Below are 23353 nucleotides of genomic sequence, written 5' to 3' on the forward strand. Positions count from 1 at the left end.
AATGGAGACACAGGACCCTCCCCAAGCCCAGCTCCATTCCCCCAACATGGGCATTGTGACCACCAGGTGCATGCTGTTCTGTCCACACTTTTACTTCCCTCTACCCCAACCCCCAAGCAAGTTTTACTGGTTCAAGTAGATGCTCAGCACATTCGATGGGTGTTTCAGTAAAATCAAGATTTCTCTCCTGCATTCCAAAGATTTATCTTGTCACTTTTCACGGGAAATGTTCGTAACAGCATCTCAGTAAGTCAGATGGAATGATGTGACAGTGCGTTGGCCTGGGACAAGCTTGGCTACTGAGATTTCTCTTCCACACCTGCCAACCAGGAAATGCTTTTTGTCGTGAGCTAAACTGAGTCCCCTCCAAATGCATACTGAAGTGCTAACCACCACTACCTAAGAGTGGGACTTTATGCGGAGATGTGGCCTTTCTAGACATAACCAAGGTAAAGTGAGCTTGTGAGAATAGCCCCCGACTCACTCTGACTTGTGTCCTTACAAAAAGGGGAAATTTGGACAAAGAGACAGACATAGAGGGGACAGGATGTGAAAAAGGGAGAAGATGGCCACCCACAAGCCACAGAGAGAGAGCCCTGAACAGATCCTTCCCGGACAGCACCCAGAGGGAACCAGCTCTGCCAACACCCTGATCTTGAACTTCCAGCTGAGACAGGAACCCCCCACTGTTCCCATAAGCTGGGCCCTCGGGATGCTGAGGCAGGAGAATCGCAAGTTTAAGGCCAGTCTGGGCTTCCCAGTGAAGGTCTATCTCAAAAAAACAAAAAAGAGAAGAAAAAGCAGAAGAGGAAGAGGAGGAGGAACAGAAAATGTATCCAATGCTGAAGCTGGCACCGTGACAGGAACTTGAGCAAACTACCTCCCCTGTGTGCCCTCGCCCCTCTTCCCTGCACATCTCCCCGGGTCCAACTGCAGCTCACAGCTGGGATCGGCACACACAGTGGGACAGGCAGGCTCCTACAGCCCACGATGGCGTCATGAACGCTCCTGCCCACTCGTCTGCCAGATGGGAAGGGGCAGCAGGGCAAGCAAGGGGCTGCCCTCTCCTGGGCTGGGACAGGAAAGCAAAGGGATGCATGAGCTGCACTGACTACAAAGGGACCATCGTCATTTCCAGGTAAAAGAGCACCAAGAGCAACACTGGGTGAGAGGCAGGCTTGGGGACGAGCACCGGACCCAGATCAGGGCCAGTGCAGGGCCTCCCAGCCCTTGTTCTCCCCCTCACTGGCGAGGTGCTGGAGCACCATCCGCCACGGTCTTTTCAGCAGTGAGTATGGGAATGGGGGACCCAGGCTACACCAGATGAGCTGTTCCTTACCCACAGGCCGTTCATATGCTTCAGGCAGTCTGCAGACACCTGAAATCATCCACAAAACTACAGTGCATGTCTATAGGTTCATTTTTGTTGTGAGAAGATGCACAGTTTATATTAGATGTTTTGAGTCGACAAACAGATTAGAAACGTGCAGTGAGCAACCTTGGACGATTTTCTGTGCCCCAGCACCGTAAATGGAGAGGCGGGCAGCATCAGCTACATGTCCCAAGTGCAATGCGAACAGTCCTGGAGGCTCCTTCTGCAAGCTTCAAGGAGATAGTGGCAACCAGAGCCAGCTGCAGGCACAGGGGCAGCCAGCTGGTCCCTGGGGTCCAGCTCAAGGGGCCAAGCCAGGCCCCTGCCAGGCCACTCGCACGGGCAAGGGGCCCGGCTGGGTGCCCGGTGACTGCAGGACCCACGCTCCTGCCACATGGCGCTTGAGTGAACAGTGCTGCGAGCTGCGTGTGCACCTGTGTTACGCACATTCCTAGTGCAAACAATCCCAGCTGGACCACTCCGTCTATCCGGGAACAGTGAGCTTTCCTGGTGATGGCCTCCCGGGAGTCCTGCCACAGACCACACACGGCCGAGGCAGCCCCAGCACAGGAGGGCACCGGCCTGGGCGTTCAGTCAGCGTGGTCCAGAATCATCCCTCTCAGAGGAGTCACAGAGAAAATAATTAAGCCTCTGGTTAGACATGCACTAAGCAGAAGCAGGTTGAGAATCATCGCTTAGGACTTCAATGACTTCTAACAATTAACAACCAGGTGCCAACCTCTCTGTCCCTGGCTCTCCGTGAGATGCTGAACTCCCAAGGCACAGCCCCTTCCCACAGCCACTAGGAGATGACTGAGCCTCAGGACCAGTCTGACGTCCCCCACCGAAGAGCTGGGGATCTCTGATTCCGGCAGAGTTTTCCTTTCAAAACAAAAGCTCCCTCCCTGTCAGTCCCCATGTCTGAAAAAATAGATACATTTCCTTATCCTTCTCTCATGTCAACAAGTATTTTTAAAACGATCCTGGCCTCTGAGGCTATAGTCATTTTCTAATTTCAAGAAAATAAGTAAATGAAAATGTCCCCAGCACCGTCACCTGCTCTCACCTCCGTGGGTTGGTGACAGCCCTGTCCGGCCTGATGAGCTCTGCTAATCATCATCAGCTGCATGCCAGAACAGGCGGCCACAGGTTCCCGGCCTCTTCTATCAAAGCTCGGCTTCTGTCTTGGACTGGAGTGAGAGATGCAGAGGCTCGCTCCACACCCCAAGACAGGAACCCAGGGCACAGGGCTGGATCACTCAGAGGTGCCCCGTCAGCGCCCATCCCTCGCTCCTACTTCTGCGCTCGTACCTCTTCTCCTCCTCCCCAGCTCCGACCTTTCTGTCTTCCCACTGGGCTGGGCAGCATCCCGATCGCCTTTCCACACCTAACATCCTAACAGCCCTGAGCAGTGCAGGAATCCAGCAAGTGAGGGCGTCCTGGCGGCAACTTCTAGCAGAGCAGCCGGCGCCAATGACAGCTCCGAGGCCAGGACCACTGCTTCCCCACACTTATCGCCCTCTGCTGAACTGCAAAACTTTGTTCCTCAGTTTCTGCACAGGAGCCAGGGACGAAATGACCCTCAAGTGGCTCCAGGGCCCAGTCGGGGCTTGCCATTAGCAGGAGCAAGGGCAGGTGTGTAAGGGTACAGCTGCTCTCCTCTGGGGACTGTCGAAGAGTGCACCTGGAGAAACGGTCCTAACTTCAGTCGCTGGAGACACGCTGGCTGGCACTGGCCGACCTTCCTGGGGGCTGGCAGAGGCGTCACCTGTACCCTTAGAGCCTGGACCTGCAAGGGTGGCTGCCCGGATCTCCAGCCCTGGGAGCACGGTGTCCAGCAGCAGGGTCCTATCAGGCTGAATGCTGGAGTCCATTCCAGAGATATCTGAGCTCCTGGCAGCAACAGGCTAGCACACAGTCCCCACTGAGCCAGCTTCCCCGCCACATGATCGCTGTGCGGATGGACAGTGGATGTCAGGCAGACTCAACTCATGTGAGAGCTCGAGATAAGAGCACAGAATGACAGTGACAGAGAACAAACGACCGGGTGCAAGAAGCGTGAGCATCTGTACTCGACTATGGTAACTACACCATGGCGGAAAGCAGGAGGAGACATCCACTAATTTACCTCCCGTGGACAGACTGTTTCCCAAAGTCTGCCTCAGCACCTGCATCACCTGGAGCCACTGCGTGCTGCTGGATTATAAGTCAATCCCTCATCTTGGGCTCTACAGATAGTCATGTTCTCATATCCATCCAGGGAGAATCACGGCGTGTATTAACCACTGCATATGCGGTTTGTACACCCACCCCTGGGTTTCAGGACCTTGCAGGGCTTCCATCCTCAGGGGAAAAAAAAACTGCCCTCGCTGAATAGTCGGTGTTGGAAAGTTTAACTCAGGCTTGCAACTCTATGAAGCATAATATCAAGCTGTCAACTTCCACCTTGGTTCCTCCCACCTCAGAGTGAATGGCACCCTAAGCACTAAGAGTGGAGCTTAGGAAAGGATTCCCGAGTCCTCGGCTGGTGGTCAGCTACAGAAGCTGCAGGCTGAGGTCTGAAATGCCAACACTTTGCAAACAAGAACGGGGGCCCATGAGTCCAATAAGCTTTGCTTATGACGTAATAAGCACATATTAAATGATATTTTATGTTACTATTTTGAGTCTGACAGCATCTTTCCGACAACAGGAGTCCCTTGTAGGATCCATCAGAACTGATTCCAGTTACGTGGAGCCTTTCTTCTGGGATCTGAGTCATTACAGTGATGATCACCGGCTTGCTGCGGCCCTGAATGATTAAGAAAGGACTGGAGGACACCCTCAGAGTCAATCCGATGAAATCAAACTCAAGCGCACAAAAGAACAAACCAACCCGAGCTCTCTCTGCCACAAGGTAACTCCCAGGCGTAAGCTAGCTGTTACAGAACATTCCATGGAACAAATCATCCAATTATAAGCCTGGGGAACTAATCAATACACCACTGGATTTCATTCATTAGAGGCTGGGTGGAATATGGTTTATCCATTTGAAACAATGCACATTTTCCTGGAAGGGGGTTTGCATAAATCAAAATTTTCCAAATAACAGAGGGCATTTGTTCATTAAAGGGACCTTGAGAAGAATCCTAATTTAATGTCAAAAATAGCACCTAAATTTCTCCCTTTTCCATAGGTTTAAGTTTTTATGCATAGAATTTTATAAAAGAGGGCCCTCCAAGGCTATAAATCTCTGGACCCTGCCCATTACCAGAGACCTCAAATTTCAGTGCTTTACTTATTCACTGCCTTTTTTTTTTTAGATCTTATAATAAAGAAGGTGGAATTTGGGCCCCAAAGTATGAGTTTATTTAGCAAATGGTTCTGTTCGTCAGGGTTCTTCAGAGAAACAAAACCAATACACCGTGTGTGTGTGTGTGTGTGTGTGTGTGTGTGTGTGTGTGTTTAAGACAGACAGACAGACAGATTGATTTACTATAAGGAACTGGCTCACATGATTGCAAAAGTCTGGCGAATACCAGGATCTGCAGGGCACTGGGACAAGCTGGAGACACAGGAGTGGTTGGAGTGTGAGCTCCAGTCTGAAATCCAGCAGGCTGGGAACCCAGGAAGAGCTGAAGTCTCAGGTGGAGTCAGTATCCTAGGGCGGGGATGGAGAACCTTTTAGAGCTGTTGATGATATAAACAGCCCCCTCAAGCACATGTGCCTAGGTTCACACCACTGACCTCGGCTGAAGGCCAAAAGGCGGGAAGAACCCTCTCTCCTCTGGGAGCTCAGCCTTTTTGTTCTACTCGGCCTTCAGCTGACTGGATAAGGCCCGGGAAGGCCATCTGCTTTATTCAGCCTACAGACTCCGACAGTGACCTCATTCACAGACACCCTGAGAGCCTCACTCTGAGTAACGACTGGCCGGGCTCCTGTGCACCCAGTGATGACACGGAAAATTAACCACAGCACTGGCGGCCGGGCTGTCCACAGCAGAACGGGGAGGAGGTGTGACCAGGATGAACTCCATCCTACCATGAGCGGCGCCACGACCGCAGCAGACACACACCCTGGCTAACCTGAGGGGTGATGGGTTTTACATCTTGGCAGTTTTCAAAGTGTTTCGCTGGAAGGCCAAACCTCCTCTTCTCCGTGATCTTGCTTGGACTATGACTCCCTAAAAAAGCGTCAACACTCTTCCCAGACCAAGACGCTGCCCTGGGGAGAGTTCGAGCGGGCGGCGCCACTCTGACGTGGCAGTCACAATCCGGGGCCCCGTTCTCTCCCAGGATCCCAGAAGTGCTCACAGCACCGACAGCCGGGCCCAAGGTGCTCCGGGCCCACGGGCTCTGCTGACCGGGGCATGCTCCCCACAGCAGAGCACGCGGGTGGCAGCAGCCCTACCTGTGATGACAGGTGCCTGCCATTCTGGACCTGGGGGCCTTAGCACCATCCCCAGCACGGCACCCCCAGAGCCTGTGTACCCAGTAGCCACCATGCCGGGTCCCCTTGAGCCGCAGGGACAGCAGGGAGGCGGCCACCCACCTGCACCCCCAGAGCTACACCCTCCCCTTTCCTCCACCTCCTTCACTGCAATAATCTGCTTTAGCCGTATTTGCTAAAAATACACTTTGCTTCTCTGTTACACTTACTAATACACTCTATTTCAGGCCTCTTTGCATTCTTGCTTAGAAATACCCTTATGGGAAGCCGGGAAAACATGCAAAACATTCTAACCACATTCTCTTCACAAAAGCTCCGCTCCACCCCACTGTGCTTAGCACACAAATCCCAAAAGCAAATCTTTCCACCCTGAATGGGAAGTGGCAATGGAAAAGAAAAAGCCAGGAATAGGAAGGGAAAGGAAAAGGCCAATCAGGTCCAAGATTTTAGCTGGGCACACAAGGGAGTCCCCACGCTTCCTCCTCCTTACACCTGCTCTGCACAGCCACGGGCCAGCCCTGCTGCAGAACCACTGACCACAGAAGCAGCTGCAGAAGGGCCTCTCTACCAAGGCTGCCTGACACGTATCAAAAACCTGCAGGCCACTAACGAGAGCCACCAGCGAAGAGGCCTTCCACATCTGGGTCAGGATGCCCCTGTTTCCACAGCACAGAGGTCCCCTGAATGAGCTCACCTCCCGGGGCTCATTTCCTGCCTGGCTAACACAGGCTGTCCTGGAAGACTGAAGGAGCTGGGCTGCCAACAGCCCTGACTTTCCTGGTATTTTCCAAGAACTTCGGCTCTCTCCTATAATTATGTGGAGGAAAATAACAGAGCTCCATCTCCACTCTCTGCCTTCCTGCAGGGGCAGGCGTAGAAGATCATCGTATGGCCAGTGTTTAAAGTCCTTAATTCATGCTTCCTTCTTCCTGTTTGATCCCAGGCTCTCCTTTCACTGGCCTTCCTGCCTCCTGCCCTGCAGCTCATGCGCCTTCCTCCCTCTGGAGATGAAACATGGAGACTGGCAGTGACTGGGTACAGACAGCTGCAAAGAAGCCGCCGAAGGAGGGGACAGGATCAGGAACAGCCCAGGGCAAGAAGCTGGGAGAAAGCTGGAGGCCTGGGTGCAGCCAGAGCTCAGAGCCCAGCTGTGCACTGTTTACTTCTTTGCTTCCCATTGCGAAGCTCCTGGGTGGCAGACGCACAGATGAGCAGGGACGCATGTGGAATCCCGAGCCCTGGCTGTCTCTGCAGGTCTCGGGACCCGGCTGGAAGTCACAGCCAACATCCATGTGGGGCCACGGATCTCCAGCTCTGAAAATGGCTCCTTAGAAACTCTAATAATTAAACCGTGCCACACACCTGTAATCCTGGCACTGAGGGAGTCTGAGGCGGGAAGAACACAAGTTCTAGTCTCACCTGGGCAACTAAGCGAGACCCTGTCTCAAAATAAAAAATAAAAAAGGGGTAGGGGTGTAGCTCAGTTGTAGCATGCCCCTGGGTGTGATCCCCAGTACTACACAATTTTTTAATTAATAATTGAACTTAACAAAAGTTTTTAAAAGAAAAACTGTAAGACGAAACAATGGCCCTCCACAAAGACTGGAGTGTCCCCAAAACTGGAATCCAGGGGCTCCACAGAGCAGAGAGCAGCTGTGGCAGGAAGAGGAAGTTCATCCAGCTGGACACTGTCACAGGGAAAGGAAGCTCGGGCAAGCATTTCCCTAACTATATTCTCTCTTTTGCATAGTTAGCTGGCACCATGGTCAGGGCAGGGAAATGACCCTAACAAGCCTGGAGTAGGAGACCCTAACTGCAAATGCAACAGCAGTGCATGTTATTTACGTAGGCTTCGCTCCATCCAAGTAACGGGAGGCATAATGGGAGGCGTAATGGGAGGCATGCAGAGGAACACGGGACCCTCCTGCACTGAAGCCACACCCTGGCTGATGACCAGGGTAGCCGCTGTCCTCACAGAGCAGAGCCTCGAGTCCAGTTATCCACGCCTAACAAGACACTCGCAGCCCCAGGGAGGTTGTCTCGAAGGCCCAGCGGGCCTCGGTGCAAATATGTGTTCCGGAAACACCCAGGAGCACCTGGGAAGAGTGTCCTGAAGAGTGTCCTCCGGCCTCTTCATTTCTCTGCTCTTCCTCTCAACCGTGTGTCCTGAACACGTCAGCTGCCAAAACAGGAGCATTCACTGCTTCGGGAAAGGAAAAGGAGTTCTGTGATTCCAACTTGCTTTCCTGGTGCCTGAGGAGCAGTCCAGTGGCTGGCAATGCTCCTGAGCTGGAAGCAGGTGATGCTCACCCCACAGGAGATCCCACCTTTCCACCCACTGGGAAGGTGACTTTCAGGAAGAGCGTGAGCCCCCTGAACCCTCCCCTCCCCTCCCTGAGGCCGCAGTGGGGCAGGGCTGGGCTGAAGAGAGGACAGCGTGCACGTGCTGGCTCTACGAGTTCACGGCCTCTCTTCAGAGAGGCTAAGAGGATTGCAGAGGTCACCGCTGCTTCTGGAACCCCTGGGCTTTAAGATGCTCTGTAAATACCGAGAACCTCCCCCTTGGGGAGACACATTCCATTATGGCATCAGTCCACCAAGAAAGGTGGGCCACACTGGGTGGATACTCTGCCTCCGCAGTGGACTGCTACTGAGTAGCTGTGTGTCCTGCAGGACCCACACAATATCCAGCCCCAGTCGAAGGCCTGAGCACCAGGACTCCTCAAATCTAATAGCGTGTCTGTCTCTAGGTAACCAGTCAACGTGCACCTACTAAGCACCAACTCTCTGCCAGGCTGGCAAAGCCTGGTGGTTAGGGACAGGAACTCTGGAGTTGGCTTCCTCATAGGAATCCCAGCTCTGTCTACTCACTAGCTGTATAACCTTCGGGGGCCAGTCAGGAACCCTCTGAGCACCTCTGGTACCTGCTCTGTAACACAGGGGCAGCAGGAGTTATCTCCTGCATCCACCTGTGCAGACTGGAGAGACCCTGCCTGATCCACCAGGTGCTGCAGAAGGGATTGCACCAAATGTACCTGCCAAATGCAGAGCCCTACAGGATGTTCCACGTCCCTTGAGTATTTAAAGTTGGGTTACTTTGGCATCAGAACTGCCAAATAGGTACAGAGTGAGTGTTCTCTCAGTGCTGCATGTGTGCAGAACAAGTAGAAGATGGGTTCTCGGATCTGAGCTTACCAGAGCCCAGCAATGAAGGGGTGGTCAGTCTTGCTTATCTTCAGCTGCCAGGCAGAGGCTTTGGGGGAGGCAGAGAAAAGAGAACTTCTCACAGGCATTGTTGAGGAACTGCTGGCATGGAGTGATAATGCAAAGCCTGAGCGAGAGTACTAGTGGATTTTATTGTTTTCATTTCTGTGCAGACAATGCACTCACTCCCTTAGCTCCTTCTCCCAACACACCCTTTGCCTCGGTATGGCTGTTCACACCAGCCTCCAACTTAACGAGAAAGGAGCACTAGCCCTGGGCGGTGGGCAGTCTTCCGCCATGGGCAGCTCAGAGCATTGCTGTGGACTTGGGCAGGTCCAGGTATGAGTGTTTCCCAGCCCCACAGCTGGAAGACTAGGGTGGTGTGGTCCCAGGGGCAGCAACCCGGGAAGCTGCTAGAAAGGCGATTTCTGAGCCTCCAGCATGGCCCACTGAATCAGAAACCCTGGGCTGGGACCCGGCAGTCTATGTTTATGCACACCACATCCCCGTCACCTGGGGTGATTCCAATGCCTGCTCCAGTTGGAGACTCACTGGCTTCTTCAGTGTTCGGAGTCACAGTTCCCTCAGTTCATATCACTCACCTCGTAAGGCTACGAGACAATCTACGTCAGACACTTGGTACCATGCCCCAAACACAGCATGCACAATGGAAGACACGGTAACAATTATTATTATCTTTTTATCATCAGTGTCAGTGAGACAGATCTACAAAACAGCTCTGTAACAACTAGAGAGGGGCAAGAGTTCAGTCCCTGACTCTCAGGGCAGTGGTATAAAAGCATCCTAGGAGAGAAGCTGAAAGAAACTGGTTACTACTATTGCATGTTGCCCATGGCATCTGCAGCGGTGCTCACAGGTTTACTAACTTCCCCCTAAGATCACGCAACTAGTGACTCTGGGGTGACAGATTCACGTTACCTGCTGTTAAGCTTCAGATCCAGAATGTACCCCAAGACTCCCATGTGCTCAGAGGCAGGGCTTTTGGAAGGTGACTGGATCCAGTGCTGAGTTCAGCAGCTAGCAGGTGGGGCCTGGCGGAGGCAGGTCACTGGGGGCATGGCCTGGAAGGACGCCTCTCCCTCTGCTTCCCGGCCACCATGACAAGAGCAGCTCTCCTGCCCTGGACCCTTCCACCACACCCTTCCTGCCTGGAGCCAGCCAACCATGGCCCGAATCCTCTAGAAACCATGACCCAAAATACACCTCACCTCCTTTAAGTTGTAGGTGTCAGTTATTTTTGTCCCTGTGACAAGAAAGTGACTACGACACCTGTGATCTGGGTTTCGAGATCCAACAAGATCGCCACCAGCTCTGACTTCCAAGCATCTTGGAGGTCCAGGATCTCAGACCGAAGCAAACATAATGTCCAGACTGATGATGTCTGGGATCCAGGAGATAAGGCAAGAACGTACTCTGGAAGCATTCCATCTCGGGTTCCACGCTCCCATCACCCAAAACAACTCTGACAAAGGTCATGAGGGACTCCGGGCAGCCAAAAGCAGGGGAGACTTTGTCAACCTTTTTGTCCCCATTAGTGCCTAGTAGGTGACCACTCCTACCTCCCTCAGCTTCCTGTCCCCAACTTCCAAGACACCGTCTGCTGTAACGTGCACCTTAGGTATCCCTCACAGCTCCCGGAAAACTGACTGACACACCATCTGTCCTCCCGTCAGCCTCACCCTCGGACTCCCCTCCTCCTTAGCCTTGTCTGTGCTCCTCTTCCCTGGCCCATGGCACCAGCATCCCGTCTCCCCCAGCCCGCCCATCAGCCTCCAGTCCACCTGTCGGAAGTCTGCTCACTGCACACAGGAAGACAGTGGCAGAAGGCCAAGTCAACCGTGGCCTGACCGTGGCCCTCTGCCTTGCTCTGTCACCTGAGATGAGCACAGGCGCAAAGATGAGGACAAGGGCCAGGATTTAGCTCTGTGCTTCCGCCGCCTGCGCCATAAGTGCCAGGTCCCGGTTGGATCTCTGGTACCAAAAAAAAAACCTTAAGATGAGGACAGTCTTCTGACACTGCTCTTTCCGGCAATCCCATACCCCTGGGCACAGGGATGTCTCCCACATCTCCAGCCACCTTAGCACTGCACCGTTACATCCAGGGTCGCCTGCTTCTGGCCCCCTGGGTGCTCCAGCACCTCACCATCACGGTATCTGAGGATGTACTCACTGGCTCCCCTCAGCATCTGTTCCTCTGGCCCTGCTTTGCTCTAACCCCACAGGACCAAGAGTTGGGGTACAGAGAATGTGGTGGGCTGGATGCGCTCCAGAAGAGGACGGGCTGGCCCGCTGAGGACTTACGGGGTGAGTAGGAGAAGAGAGTAGTGAGTAATCTTGAGTTCAAAGGCAGGCACAAAAATAGATGGAAATACAGCATTTAATATCAAATTATTCGTTTCATCTGTCACTTTGAAACAAACCAAGAAAATATTAACCTTTACTACAGAGTCCCAAAATAATTCTGACATAAGAGGAATTTTTATAAAGAAATATAACCATCTTCTCTGAGTAAGAATCTAAATCCACACTAATTATACAGGACCTTTATTTCATTTTCCAGCTCCATTATACAGTCGCACTGTAATTAACTAATCCTGCAGATCATCTGTAGGTCCATGGAGCTTCCTCCCCTGTCCTGGAGAAGCCGGAGAGAAACGCAGGCTCCGTGGTGTCTTAGCACGGTTCCCACTTGCCGGGTAGCCTAGCTATAAATCTGGACTCACTCTGGACGGCTCTCTCTCCACGCTGGACAATGTGTTCCTCAAGAATTCCCATGTTTCTGTCCCTGCACTGGGCTCAGATCAGCACCGTCCTTCCTGTGCCTCCCTCTCCCTTAACTCCCCCAGCTCAGGCAGGTGCCACCTCCTGCAGGAGCCATGTCCACTCTGCCTCCTGTCTGGTACAGGTGGTGTGGAAAATCGGTCATAAAACACGTTCCTCTTGAAATCCACCTCTGATCGCAGTCCCTGTGACTCATTGGACATAGCAGAAGAGGAATGGGGAGAGGACAATAATTCCACACCCATCAACAAACTAATAAGGGTTCCCCGGCTCTGGTCCAGGAGCAGCTAAAACTTTATGTAATATCGAACAGAACTGGAAAAAAGAGACCCAGGTATTTGTACACTTGTGTTCACAGAAGCATTATTCGCAAGAGCTAAAAGCCAAAGCAACCCATGTGCCACAGACAGACAAGTGGATAAACGAAATGTGGTACTGACATACGATGGAATAGTATTCAGCCTTGAAAAGAAATTCTGACACCTGTGGCGACATTAATGCGTCCATCCTAAGAACCTTATGCTGACAGAATAAGCCAGTCACAAGACAACACACATAGGAGGTCCCTGGAGTCGGCAAGTGTAGAGAGACAGAAACCAAAACGGTGGCAGCCAGGGGCTGGGGGAGGAGTCGGCGTGCAGGGGCACAGTTTCACTTGTGCAAGGTGAGCCTGGAATCTGGGTAGTGGGGACAGCTGCGTGATAATGTCAGGGTGCTAAAGGCCACTCCACTCAGAAACAGTTAGAATGCTACGTTTACCTTATGCTTTGCCACACTTCAAAACACGGGGAAAAGAAAGAAGCGCTCCCAGAAGAGACGGCCTGAGAGCCAGCATCTCAGGCCAGCCTGGCGCCTTCCGCGTCGGGGCGAGCCTCCCAAGGCGCCATCAGCGGAAGCACCAGCCTCCAGGGGCGGGGAGACGGTAAGGCGATCCAACGGGGCTCAAGTGCATAAGCAGGGCTGTTATTTAACCCAAACGCTACACTCCACTAGCGCAGGGGCCATGCTGCATTATCCGCCACTGTGGTAAGAGCAGGCTCCAGAGGACTGGGGTGCAGCCCTCAGGTAAGAGCGCCGACCCTGCGCAAGGCCCAGGCACGGGCAAAAGCATTCTGAGAAAGAGAGTGACAGAACATCCCACTGCCCCCCATAAAAACACAGGGCGGTCTCAGTGGCCATCCTGGCTCAAGCCTCCGACTGGCTCTAACGACCCAAAGTCACCTTGCTGAACGTCAGAGCCCTTCCCCGTGACCTCAGCCCCGACCTGAGCCTGCAGGACACAGCCCGACTCGGAGCCTGCGGGGCAGCGGGCTGGGCGGGGCATCCACCTCAGACTCGTCCCTCCGCTCTCCCACAGTGGACTCCTCGGCTCCAGGTGTGCTCCCCCTGCCGCTGGATGACTTCATCCCAACCTCCACCTCTCTGGTCTCAGCGTTTTCATCTGTAGAACGGAGACAGGAGCAGTTCCTACCTCTCAGAATTGCTATGAGGATGAAGTGAACATCTGTAAAATGCTCGGGCAATATCCTGCATGGAGCACAGACGTGACTACTGTTGCCATAGTGACATACAAGGACCTCCACAGTGCTATGCTCGAGTGTGACTGCCATCCCTGGCCCCTGCCCAGCATCCATGCTACTACCCACCCTCACCAACAGGCCACACTGCCACACATCACCTTCTGCATCACTGACCCTCCCTCCTGCCCCACGCAGGCCTGGCAATCGCTGCGAGGCACACCATGCACTGCCCTAGGTCCCTGGCCCGGTCAGACTCACTTGCTCTCCTCTGGTCATGTCCCGGGGGCGTACATGGGTCCCTACCCTCCGTGGACACACGGTGCCTTCCCTAGGGAGGGGCAGTGGGCTCCGGGAAGGCAGGCACAGTGCTGCCCAGGCCTGCAGACTCCACCTCAAGCAAAGGCTGGCAGGAAGGATGTTCAATGTATGGATGAATGTGTGAATGCCAGGAGTGCAAAGAGTGAAACTGAGACCAAGGAGAAGAGAGGACAAAGAGGAAGAAGCAGCTCCACTCTCAAGGCAGACAGGAACGAAGCCACAGGAGACTGAAGTCTGGGGAGGAAGAAAGATCTACTTGCCATGAGTGAAGCAGAGCAAGGGTTGTGTCGTTATTACTGCTTTCTTTGTTTTGTGGTACCGAGGATCGTGTCGCGCCCAGGACCTTGGCACTGAGATACATCCCTAGCCCTCTCCTTTATTTTTTCTTTGAGACAAGGTCTCCCTAAGTCACTACATTGCCCAGGCTGGGCTCCAACTTGGAATTCTCCTGCCTCAGCCCCAGAGTGCTGGGATGATGGATGTCACCAGCAAGGTTTTAAACACAGGAAAGAAAGCACTGAGAGGCAAGGCATGTGAAAAGGTGCAGACTGTGATGCTGAGCAGGAACTTCTGAGGCTCCGGGGCATCCTGGGACCCGCCCATCACTGAACAATACAGGCAGGCGTGAACAAACACACAAACCACTAGCATATCACCTGTCTCCAAAAACATTCTCACGCCTCACTGAAGTGAGCTCCAGTGTGCAGTGTGCTGGACAAAGGGAAGGATAAGGACAGAGACAGCTCAGACTCAGTAAGAACCACAGTCAACCTCAGAAGCAGCTCCCTCAACACGCACCGGGTCTCTCCCTAGCTCCCTGCGCAGGGGAGGAGCTGGGTGCAGATGGGCAGGTGGGGGCTTGGACCTTGGTCCTGCCTTTCTTGATTCTCAAGAACTTGGGAGCTGAAGAGCCGTTGGCCTGCACCTTGGCAGCCAGCTGGCCCTGGTCCTGCTAATCCTCGAGCTTTGGCTGCTGAGCTCAAGAGGGAGGACCCAAGACGCGCTTCACAGTCGCCTGACAGGCATGGTCAGCTCCACCCTGGCCCCTGAAAAATGCATCCACCCCCGTGAACAAGATGCCGTTTGCAACTCAGATGTCCAAAGACAGCATGCAACTCCCACGCCCAAAAGTGAACATGAAAGAGAACCGGCCCTAAAGGAAGCTGCTGTCATTGGTACCAGGACCCTCTGATCCAGAGAGGGGCCACTCCTGTGCGCTGCAGCCTGGACACAACATGTGCCCAGGGAGAGAACCAGGGATCAGGGGATGCAGCTCAGCCTCCAGCTGCTGATCCACGCTGAAGAACACACGTGGGGCGGGAGCAGAAAAGGAGGGAGGCAAGTCGGCCAAGGAACGCTGGAGCACACAGCTCACTCGTGTGCACACACTCTGGCACTGCTTAAAGCAGAGCGGGCAGGACCTGGGTCCCACTGCCCATCTCCAGCGAGGAGTGCTTGTGATTCAGAACATATTCTGCAAAGGTTTATAGTCCTGGAGCGTTCCCAAGACATTCATTCTGTGGTAGATGCCACAAACAATATGCCGTCTGAAAGTAATTGTGTTAATCATTTATGTGCAGAAAAGGCCTGGGAAATCCATCCAAAGAATTTAACAGTGTTTTTTTCTAAGTGGTGGGATTAGAACTGATTTTTAACATCCTTCTTCAAGTCTCTGTGTATCACACAGAGAAAAACTCAGTATACTCTCCCAATGCAAAGAGAAAGGCAAGGGTTTCAAAAGCAGTCTAGAAAATCACCATGAAACTCAGCAGGCAAATGCAGACCTCAAGGCTGGCTGTGCTTCTGTAATAATGGACATCCTGAGACTATCTGACAGTTAGTTATCTGGTTACTTACCAATGCATGAAGATTGAGAATCACTTAAGACATTATCTTTGGAACCAAAGAAAAATCTAAAACAATCAAGCAAAAATTTGCCATCATTTTTTTCTGAGATTCATCTATTTATATAAATATCAAAATAAGCTCAAAAAATGTTCGATGCTTTAGAAGAATAACCTAGTAAACTAAAACAGTAACAGCATGGGGAAAAAATTTAAGAAAAAGAAAATCTGTCAGGAACAGCAAGGTCCTAAAAAGAACTGATTATATTCAATGACTTAAAAAGAATAATTTAACACATGCATTTTCCAAATCCCTTGAAAGGGCTATTTCTACTAAATTGTTCTCTTAAGTACAATGTAACATCATTTTCTCCAGAAGGTGCAAATTTTAAAATTGGGTTCTTAAAATCTTATGAAATAATATTACACTGTAAACACTTTTGTCAAAGCTTTTTGTTCTATTAGCTTTTCCTGGAAATAAGTTCACAAGGTTATGTGTTCCCCATAACACAAGCTGTTGTCACACAGTTAAGTGTTTATGAATTAGTGATTCCCAGGAAAGGCGTGTCTTTTACTGTCCATGTCTTGTGATGACACCTGGGTGGAAAAGCAGGTGAGGGACTGCAGTGCAAATCTCACCTGGGCTGCAGGCCAAGCTGGAAGCAGTACATGCACTGTTGCCCACCTGCAAGGAAGGCCTGGCTCGTGGCAAATAGTTAAGTCCATTAGTTACTTGTCTGGGCTGAAATCCAGACCTTTTCTAAGTCTACAGGAAAAGGGGAGGGTGCGGGAACTGCTACCTTCTAACCCAGAACACTGGATTTAATTCAGGAGTATAAAAATGCTGGGTGGCTTTTCGCTCCCTAAATAGAAACAAGGCCATGTTCCCATTAGGAAGGGTCCCTTTGGGCTCAGCAGGCAGTGGACCTCAAGAGCCCCAGAACTCAAGCTCCTCGCCCCAGGCGGCACCTCACCCTTCTCTCTTCACCCCATTTCCTCATTACCAGGGGACCTGGCGATCTGCATTCCCTCACAATCTCTCCCTACAGAGAAATTCACTCCATTTCTCTCGGCATCAATTACTCACCTTTCCCCAGGCAGGATGTTCTGTGAGCCTCTGGGGCAGATGAGGTTTGGGCCAGGAAAGAGGCTGCTAAATAATGAATGAGAAGAGGTGCCACCAGCCCTCCAACGCCTCATTATCTGCTTGCCTGAATCCAATAAGAAGGACAACCACACGGAAGGGAAGGATGACAGACAGAGGCCAATTCTTCTCAAGCCTCCCGGAAATTCCAGTTCAGAAGGGGGAGGGTGTGGTCCTGGATCGAGTGTGGAGCCCAAACTACTCCACACTCCCCAGCACGTGGCTGGGGAAGCTTAGGGGCCCAAGGACAGGCAAGGTACCCACTGAACGGCTGGCCAGTCCTGGAAGTGCCAGGCAGGCTCTCACCACCCCACACTGCCCTGGGAAAATCACTCCTCCTCTGGAGCTCACCCCTGAACATTCCAAACTCACCTCTTCTCCGCAGTTGGGAACCAACTTCATCCCAGCAGAGAGCCCCGAGGGCCCTGGTTCCACCTCTGCCCCTGAAACCGGCAACCTGGCTTTTATTTTCCACAGTCATATTTTCTCACTTTAAAATCACACTTAAAAACATATTTGACTACAATAAGTGTATCCTAGGAAAGACATGCTTGGGCTGTATCAGTATCAATACCCTGGGATTTGTGACATGTCATGGGGGCAGGGAGCTGGTAGAGGGTAGACAAGATGGCTCTATACCATTCCTTACAACTTCATGTAAATCATAATCATCTCAATAAAAACATCCACAAAAAACAAAGAACATAATGGACAAGCTTCACTGTATAAGACCAATCAAGAAGGCAGCCTACTTACAGGTGGTTACACAAAATGCACCTGGCTTCTGTGGTACATTTATTTGATGAATGTATATGCCATCCCTACAATGTGCTACACCAAGCACTATGCAGTCTTACTCAGCTGATGTTCTCAGAAAATGGGCAGTAACCTGTGAAAGTCATTTAGGCAGACCTTATATAACTGATGACTTCACTTTTTAACAAGTGAAAATAGTTATATGAGCACTAAATACGTGCACTTTATAGGCTCGGGTGTCCCATTAACTCATCTGCTCCCTGAGTCCCAACTGTCAAGAAGACATGAAAGCGGACCCCCCTCAACCCCCAGCTCTTCCTGTTCACTCCCCGCTGAAGGCCAACAGCAAACCCTCGTTCCTCCTGCTCTCCACGCAACGATGAACAAGTTTCCCAGAGGCCAAGGAGCCCATATTTCACCCTGATGTGGGAGGACACCTCGTGGTACTGGGTTTGCTTCAAAATGAGTGCAAAACCCCTTGTGCCTCTTCTGCAGAAAGTTCCCGATATTTTAAACAATCAAATATGCTCCCAAACTATGACAACCCTTTCGCATGTTGCTTGGTCAGAGGCCATTACTTATGCAGACCAGATGTGGCCCTCCACTACCATGTGACCTTTCTAAGACACGGAAGGCCCAATGACACATTCCCCAGGCACGAGAATTTCCCAAAAGCCAGAGATGTAAAAGAAGGACAATCAGTGGCATCTCGCTATCTCATTTCCTACTTACAATAGTCCCCTAACTACAAAATCTTATCAAACATACTTTTCAAACTGATGTTTTAAATGAAGTAACTAAGATGAACTCTCTCAAATATCTGTCAATTCTTGGTAACTTGAGATCGATGATTCAAGATTATCTCAGCCTTTTTCTGGCCTCCTCCTATCTGCTTCCATCAGTCATAGGCAGCAATTTAAAAAAATAAGAAAGTGTGGATCTTGAATCAGAGAGGTAAAACTGAAATTCAGCCTGATAGTCAGTGAGTAACCCTGTGTCTAGTCTCCCTGAACCTCTGTCTCTTTTTTTCTGTCACCCTACACTGTAGAGCCCAGGGGTCAATTAAATGCAACAGCCTAAATAAAAACGGTGCCCACTGCTCAAAAATGTTACCTCTTTTAGGCTTGTTAAAGCTGTTTTAAAAATACAACTGGCTCAGTAGTTACAAACTAACAAGCACAGTGAATTTTTTGGATTATCAAGAAAATGTTAACTACCTGCAAAAATCCCTGAATTCATGGGTAATTGGAGATTGCCTATAACTAAAGAGCTGCTACAGAAATGGCCAGACTATGAGCAGCTTCTTTCATTTTTATGTGAGCTGGTGATGAAATGCTGCCGCATTATCTTATCGATTAGATATCCACCACAGTGTAACACTGGGTTCCACAAACACATCCCTTACTTTTCTACTGTAAATTTTGACTTTAACATAATAGTAGCCTGCTGTGCATCTCAGTACCTTTGCCTGAGGGATACAGGGAGCAATCTTTGTGTTTATCCACTTGGTGCCACAAAAGGCAAAGTGTGCAGCCTTTCTGGTAGACGTAGCCCATTTTAGTACAATGGCACATAAAAAAACAGATCTGCAGGTTTAGGGGAGGTCAAAAGTGAATCATTAAATTACTCATCCATAGATGATCCATTATGGTAAAATACATGTTTTCATAACAGAAGAGTGGTGTGGGTGTATGATGATAATGATGACGATGATGATTTCAATGACGACTTTAACGTTGGCTATGTGAGGCAAAGCTCCTGTGACAGTGAAATGGAGCAAGAATTGACTGATGCAGACACAGGGAATGTAGACCTCCTTGATTCAGATGACTAAAAAAAAAAAAACCAATGTGACTAGATATTTGACTAGTTGAAAGGTTGCACATTGGTCACACAACCAAATGGAATGATCCAATGTTAGAACTAAGTCTGAAAATACAGTAAGGGTCTTGGCAGGGGTGAAACATATGGAATGCCAGCACTGCCATTCAATGTTGGAAAGTGTAACAGATAAATGGCTATAAGATGCTGTGAAATACAAGTAAAACTTTCTGTATGTACCAATAGCCATATTCAAAAATGTATTTTTTGTTTTTTGGTACCGGGGATCAAACTCAGGTCCTTGCACTTGCAGGGCAGGCAGCAGAACACTGAGCTAAATCCCCAGCTCAAAAATGTATTTATTACGACACCTCACTAGCTGAATGCATTCATAGGTCTGCTGTACTTAGTAGGGATTTCTCATGGTAATCACAGGAATGTAAAAGACGGAGAAGCAATGAGTCAAAATATGGCATAAAAATGTATGCCTTGTAGATGAAAAGAGTTATGCTTTCAATTTAGACATTCATCATGGAACTCAGCCATCAGATCCTTAATCATAACTAATAAACTAAATACCATAAACAGACTCTCCCATCTCCCAAACTAAGCAGAATTGACATCTACAATTGGTTTACCAGTTTCCAATTGATGTTACTTTTGCTAACAGAGCACAAGTTGACCACTGCAGGAACTGTACACAGGAACAAAGCAGAAATTCCAAGTGAAATGTTGCAATTTCAAAACAGAGAATTGTACATAGTACAATCTTTAAATTTCAGAATGATTTACACTGGCCTTGTATATGGCAAAGAAAAACAAACCAGTATTGCTAATGTCAACATTGCACCATGATGGAAGTCTTGCCAGGGAAACCTTGACAAAATGGAAACCTGAGATAGAAACTTTCTACAACAAAACCAAAGGCAGAGTAGAGTTGTTGATGAGTTATGCAGCAACTATGATGTCACTCAAAATGCAAACCATTGGCCATTGGTTGTCATTTACTCGATCCTAAACATGTGAGACATAGTTTGATAGTTTATAAAGAAAATAAGTGCAAAATACCACTTTCTTAGAGGATTGGGACTAGAATTCATGAGAGATCATTTACAGCAGAGGAAAAACAAAAGGTTTCTGCCCAAGGAACTACATTAAAAAACTGTGGAGTGGGCCGGAGACTTAGCTCAGTGGTTTCACTGCCTGCTGTGCAAGTGCAAGGACCCAAGTTCAATCCCCGGTACCAAAAAAAAAACAAAAACAAAACTGTGGAGCACACTGGTGAGCTGACAGGTGAACAGGCAGGCACAGAATCCCAAAGACCTACTATGACGACAGGAAAACCAAAAAGATGTCAACTGTGCCCTACAAGAAAGGACAGGAAAACAAAACATATGTGCTATCAGTGTAAACAATACTTGTGTATGAAACATGCAATTTTCATGTATGAAGACTACCTTGGGTATGAAAATTGAAGCAAAGATTATTTTTGTTGTAGACTTTTATTGATATTTTCATTGTAGTCCACATATGTTTTTATTTATGATGTTATCTTTTAGGTTTTGTAAGCAAGTAAACTGTTGCCGAGAAAATGTTAATGTCTATTCTAAGCACTCCTTACACATCTGATATTTTATTTTATTGATATCTTATTTCCCTAAGTGCACATTGAACAACACAGTAGGAAATTCTTGACACAACAGGAAGAGAGGTGACACGAATGGCCCGCCACATAGGAAAGGAAAGCTAACCAAGTATGCTGTCAGTGTAAGTGAGACATGTGCATGTGTGAAGACTGCCTTGGGTGTGACAGTTGAAAGAAAGATTATTTTTGTTGTAGAGTTGTGTAGGTATTTTCACTGTAATTCACAGAGTTTTTATTTCTGATGTTATCTTTAGGTTTTGTAAGCAAGTACACAGCTGATGTGAAAATGCTGATGTTTATTGTAAACACATAATACATATTAATAATTTAATACTTTATTTTATTGATATTTTATATTCCTGTTAACTACATATTGTATACGTGCTGTTGTCATGTGTGAAGAATGCCTTAGGTCTGGTAACTGAAGTTTGTTTTTTTTTTTGCAGAGTGTCTTTAGTATTTTAATTGTAGTTCAAATGGGAATTTATTTGTTGTTCTTTTTTAGACTTTGTATAACAAAAAATCAATGTTGAAAATCTTGATGCTTTCTTAAACATTCAATAAATATTAAAAATTCAATACTTTATTTTTGTGATATTTTTCCATTCATTCATTCATATTTTTCCATTCATTCTTTAATATAATAAAACTCATAAAATTAAAATTGATAATTTATCAATAGAAATATTCTAAAGAATAAATGTGGAGGGCCTGGGATTTAGCTCAGTGGTTTCATCATCGCCTGCTGCACAAGCGCAAGGACTCGAGTTCGATCCTCCAGTACCAAAAAAAAAAAAAAAAGAATAAATGTGGATGTGACATACCCATGTTTCTGGGCGTTCATGGCAAAATTACTGTTATGCTCTGTGGGTTTTAAACCTCTGCACTGCATGTAACTGAATCAACACAAGTCTGAGTTCTTATGGGCAAAGGTTAAATCCAAGTTCTTACCCAACACTCTCATCTGATTTCCATATGATGGCTATAAATGCAAAAACAGAATTTAGGGCTGATTATTCCTTGCCTAAAATCCAAAAGAGCCAGGGAATGTGTGTGCTGCTGGAGCCAATGTTCTGTTTACAAGAACTGCCTTAGGAACCTAAGTGGGTGTTAAGTGGTCAAATTCAAAGGAGATGGAATACAACAAAATATACTTGGGGTGAATCTGACCACTCCATTCTGCTTTGCCTAACATAAACCTCTCAAATTATAGTATGCATGACAGGGATAGATACAAACACAGGATCGAATGGTATGCCTCCCCAGGCTCAGCCTCCCTCGGTGTGTGATATCCAAGATGTCCGAGTTCACTGTTTACTACTCCTTGAACTTGGGGATACTCTGGAAGGCAGGAAAGCATGCTGAGGGTAAGGAGAAATACCAACTCAGTGAACACCTATCTGCCAAGATCTGCACTGGGTGTCTGTACCATGTCTTATTTCACTTCTTCCTTAGTCATCCAACAATCACGGGAACACTGCGCAGAACAGCCAGTGGCTTTTACTGTTTGTTCGAAGTTCTGAGGATGGAACCAGAGCCTTCACACTGAGCAACATTCCTGGCCCTTCTCCTTTTTGAGACAGAGTATCACTAAGTTTCCCAGGTTGGGCTCAAACTTTCAACCCTCCTGCCTCAGCCTCCCAGAGTGCCGGGATTACAGATGTGTGCCACCACACCTGGCTTTGTTACTGTTTCCAGAGGTGTTTTAAGTAGGTTTCCAGACTCCTGCTACACATCTGTATCAGACCTTCAGTCCCCGGTCCCAGACAGGAAAGAAGAGCTGCTGAAAATAAATGGGACAGCTCTTTGCAAGGCATTCTCACTCTGCTAAGGGTGGACCAGCTCTCGTAGCCCCCAGCCAGGCCCGCTGCTGGGCGCCAACATTCCTGTGAGGTCAACAAGGGGTGCAGAGCAGAAGGGCTTGCATGGTCGGCCACAGCCCGCCCTTCCCTTCCTCCATAGCAAGCCAAGGTAGCATCTGCTTATGCCCACCCTGAGATTCTACAGCAGATCTGACAAAATCCTGAAACAGCCAGTCCTCAGGCAGCCTCCATCCAGCTGCACTAAGAACAGGGAAATCCATGACAAGCTTCCATCATCACCTTTGTGCCTGTCCTAGGATGACACTGGATGTGGGAACACTGGAGACATTTTACTACCATGCTGCAGAGTGGAGTCTTATAGCAACTGTGCAATCAGTTGCATTTTTTTCCAACCCTCAAAACAAATCTGGTTTCTGGGACTTTTCTTAACTAAATCACAAATCTAGGAATGCTCAGAAATACACTGACTCCATATTATATGGAGTTATCGTGGCCTGGCTGTCAGGAAAATTCCAGACTCTCATGTCTTCCACCCAGTCTGTGTGGTCCCCTCTTCATTCCCACAGCAACACTTAGTCATCGCTGCAGACCTGGAGAGGCCAGATGCACTTTAACCAGGGACTCTTCCTAGGGCTTTGAGCTACAGACCTCATTATTTCTCAAGTTTCACCAAAC

General features: G+C 49.2%; 1 protein-coding gene across 9 annotated transcripts in view; it reads right to left on the reverse strand.

Annotated features, from left to right (window-relative positions):
- Camk1d (calcium/calmodulin dependent protein kinase ID) overlaps window positions 1-23353 on the reverse strand; it is a 366227-nt gene that overhangs the window by 264489 nt on the left and 78385 nt on the right. The window contains exon 2 of one of the 9 annotated variants that reach the window (XM_087206789.1): window positions 4866-5012. The exons of the other annotated variants lie outside the window; for them this stretch is intronic. Within the exon in view, the coding sequence (XP_087062915.1) occupies window positions 4866-5012 (147 nt within the window). The remainder of the gene's footprint in view (window positions 1-4865; window positions 5013-23353) is intronic. 9 annotated transcript variants of the gene reach the window in all.

The sequence above is a fragment of the Heterocephalus glaber genome, unplaced genomic scaffold, assembly GCF_053883595.1.
Source record: "Heterocephalus glaber isolate CG9 unplaced genomic scaffold, H.glaber_assembly_v1.0 deba00000738, whole genome shotgun sequence".
Lineage (NCBI taxonomy): Eukaryota > Metazoa > Chordata > Mammalia > Rodentia > Bathyergidae > Heterocephalus > Heterocephalus glaber.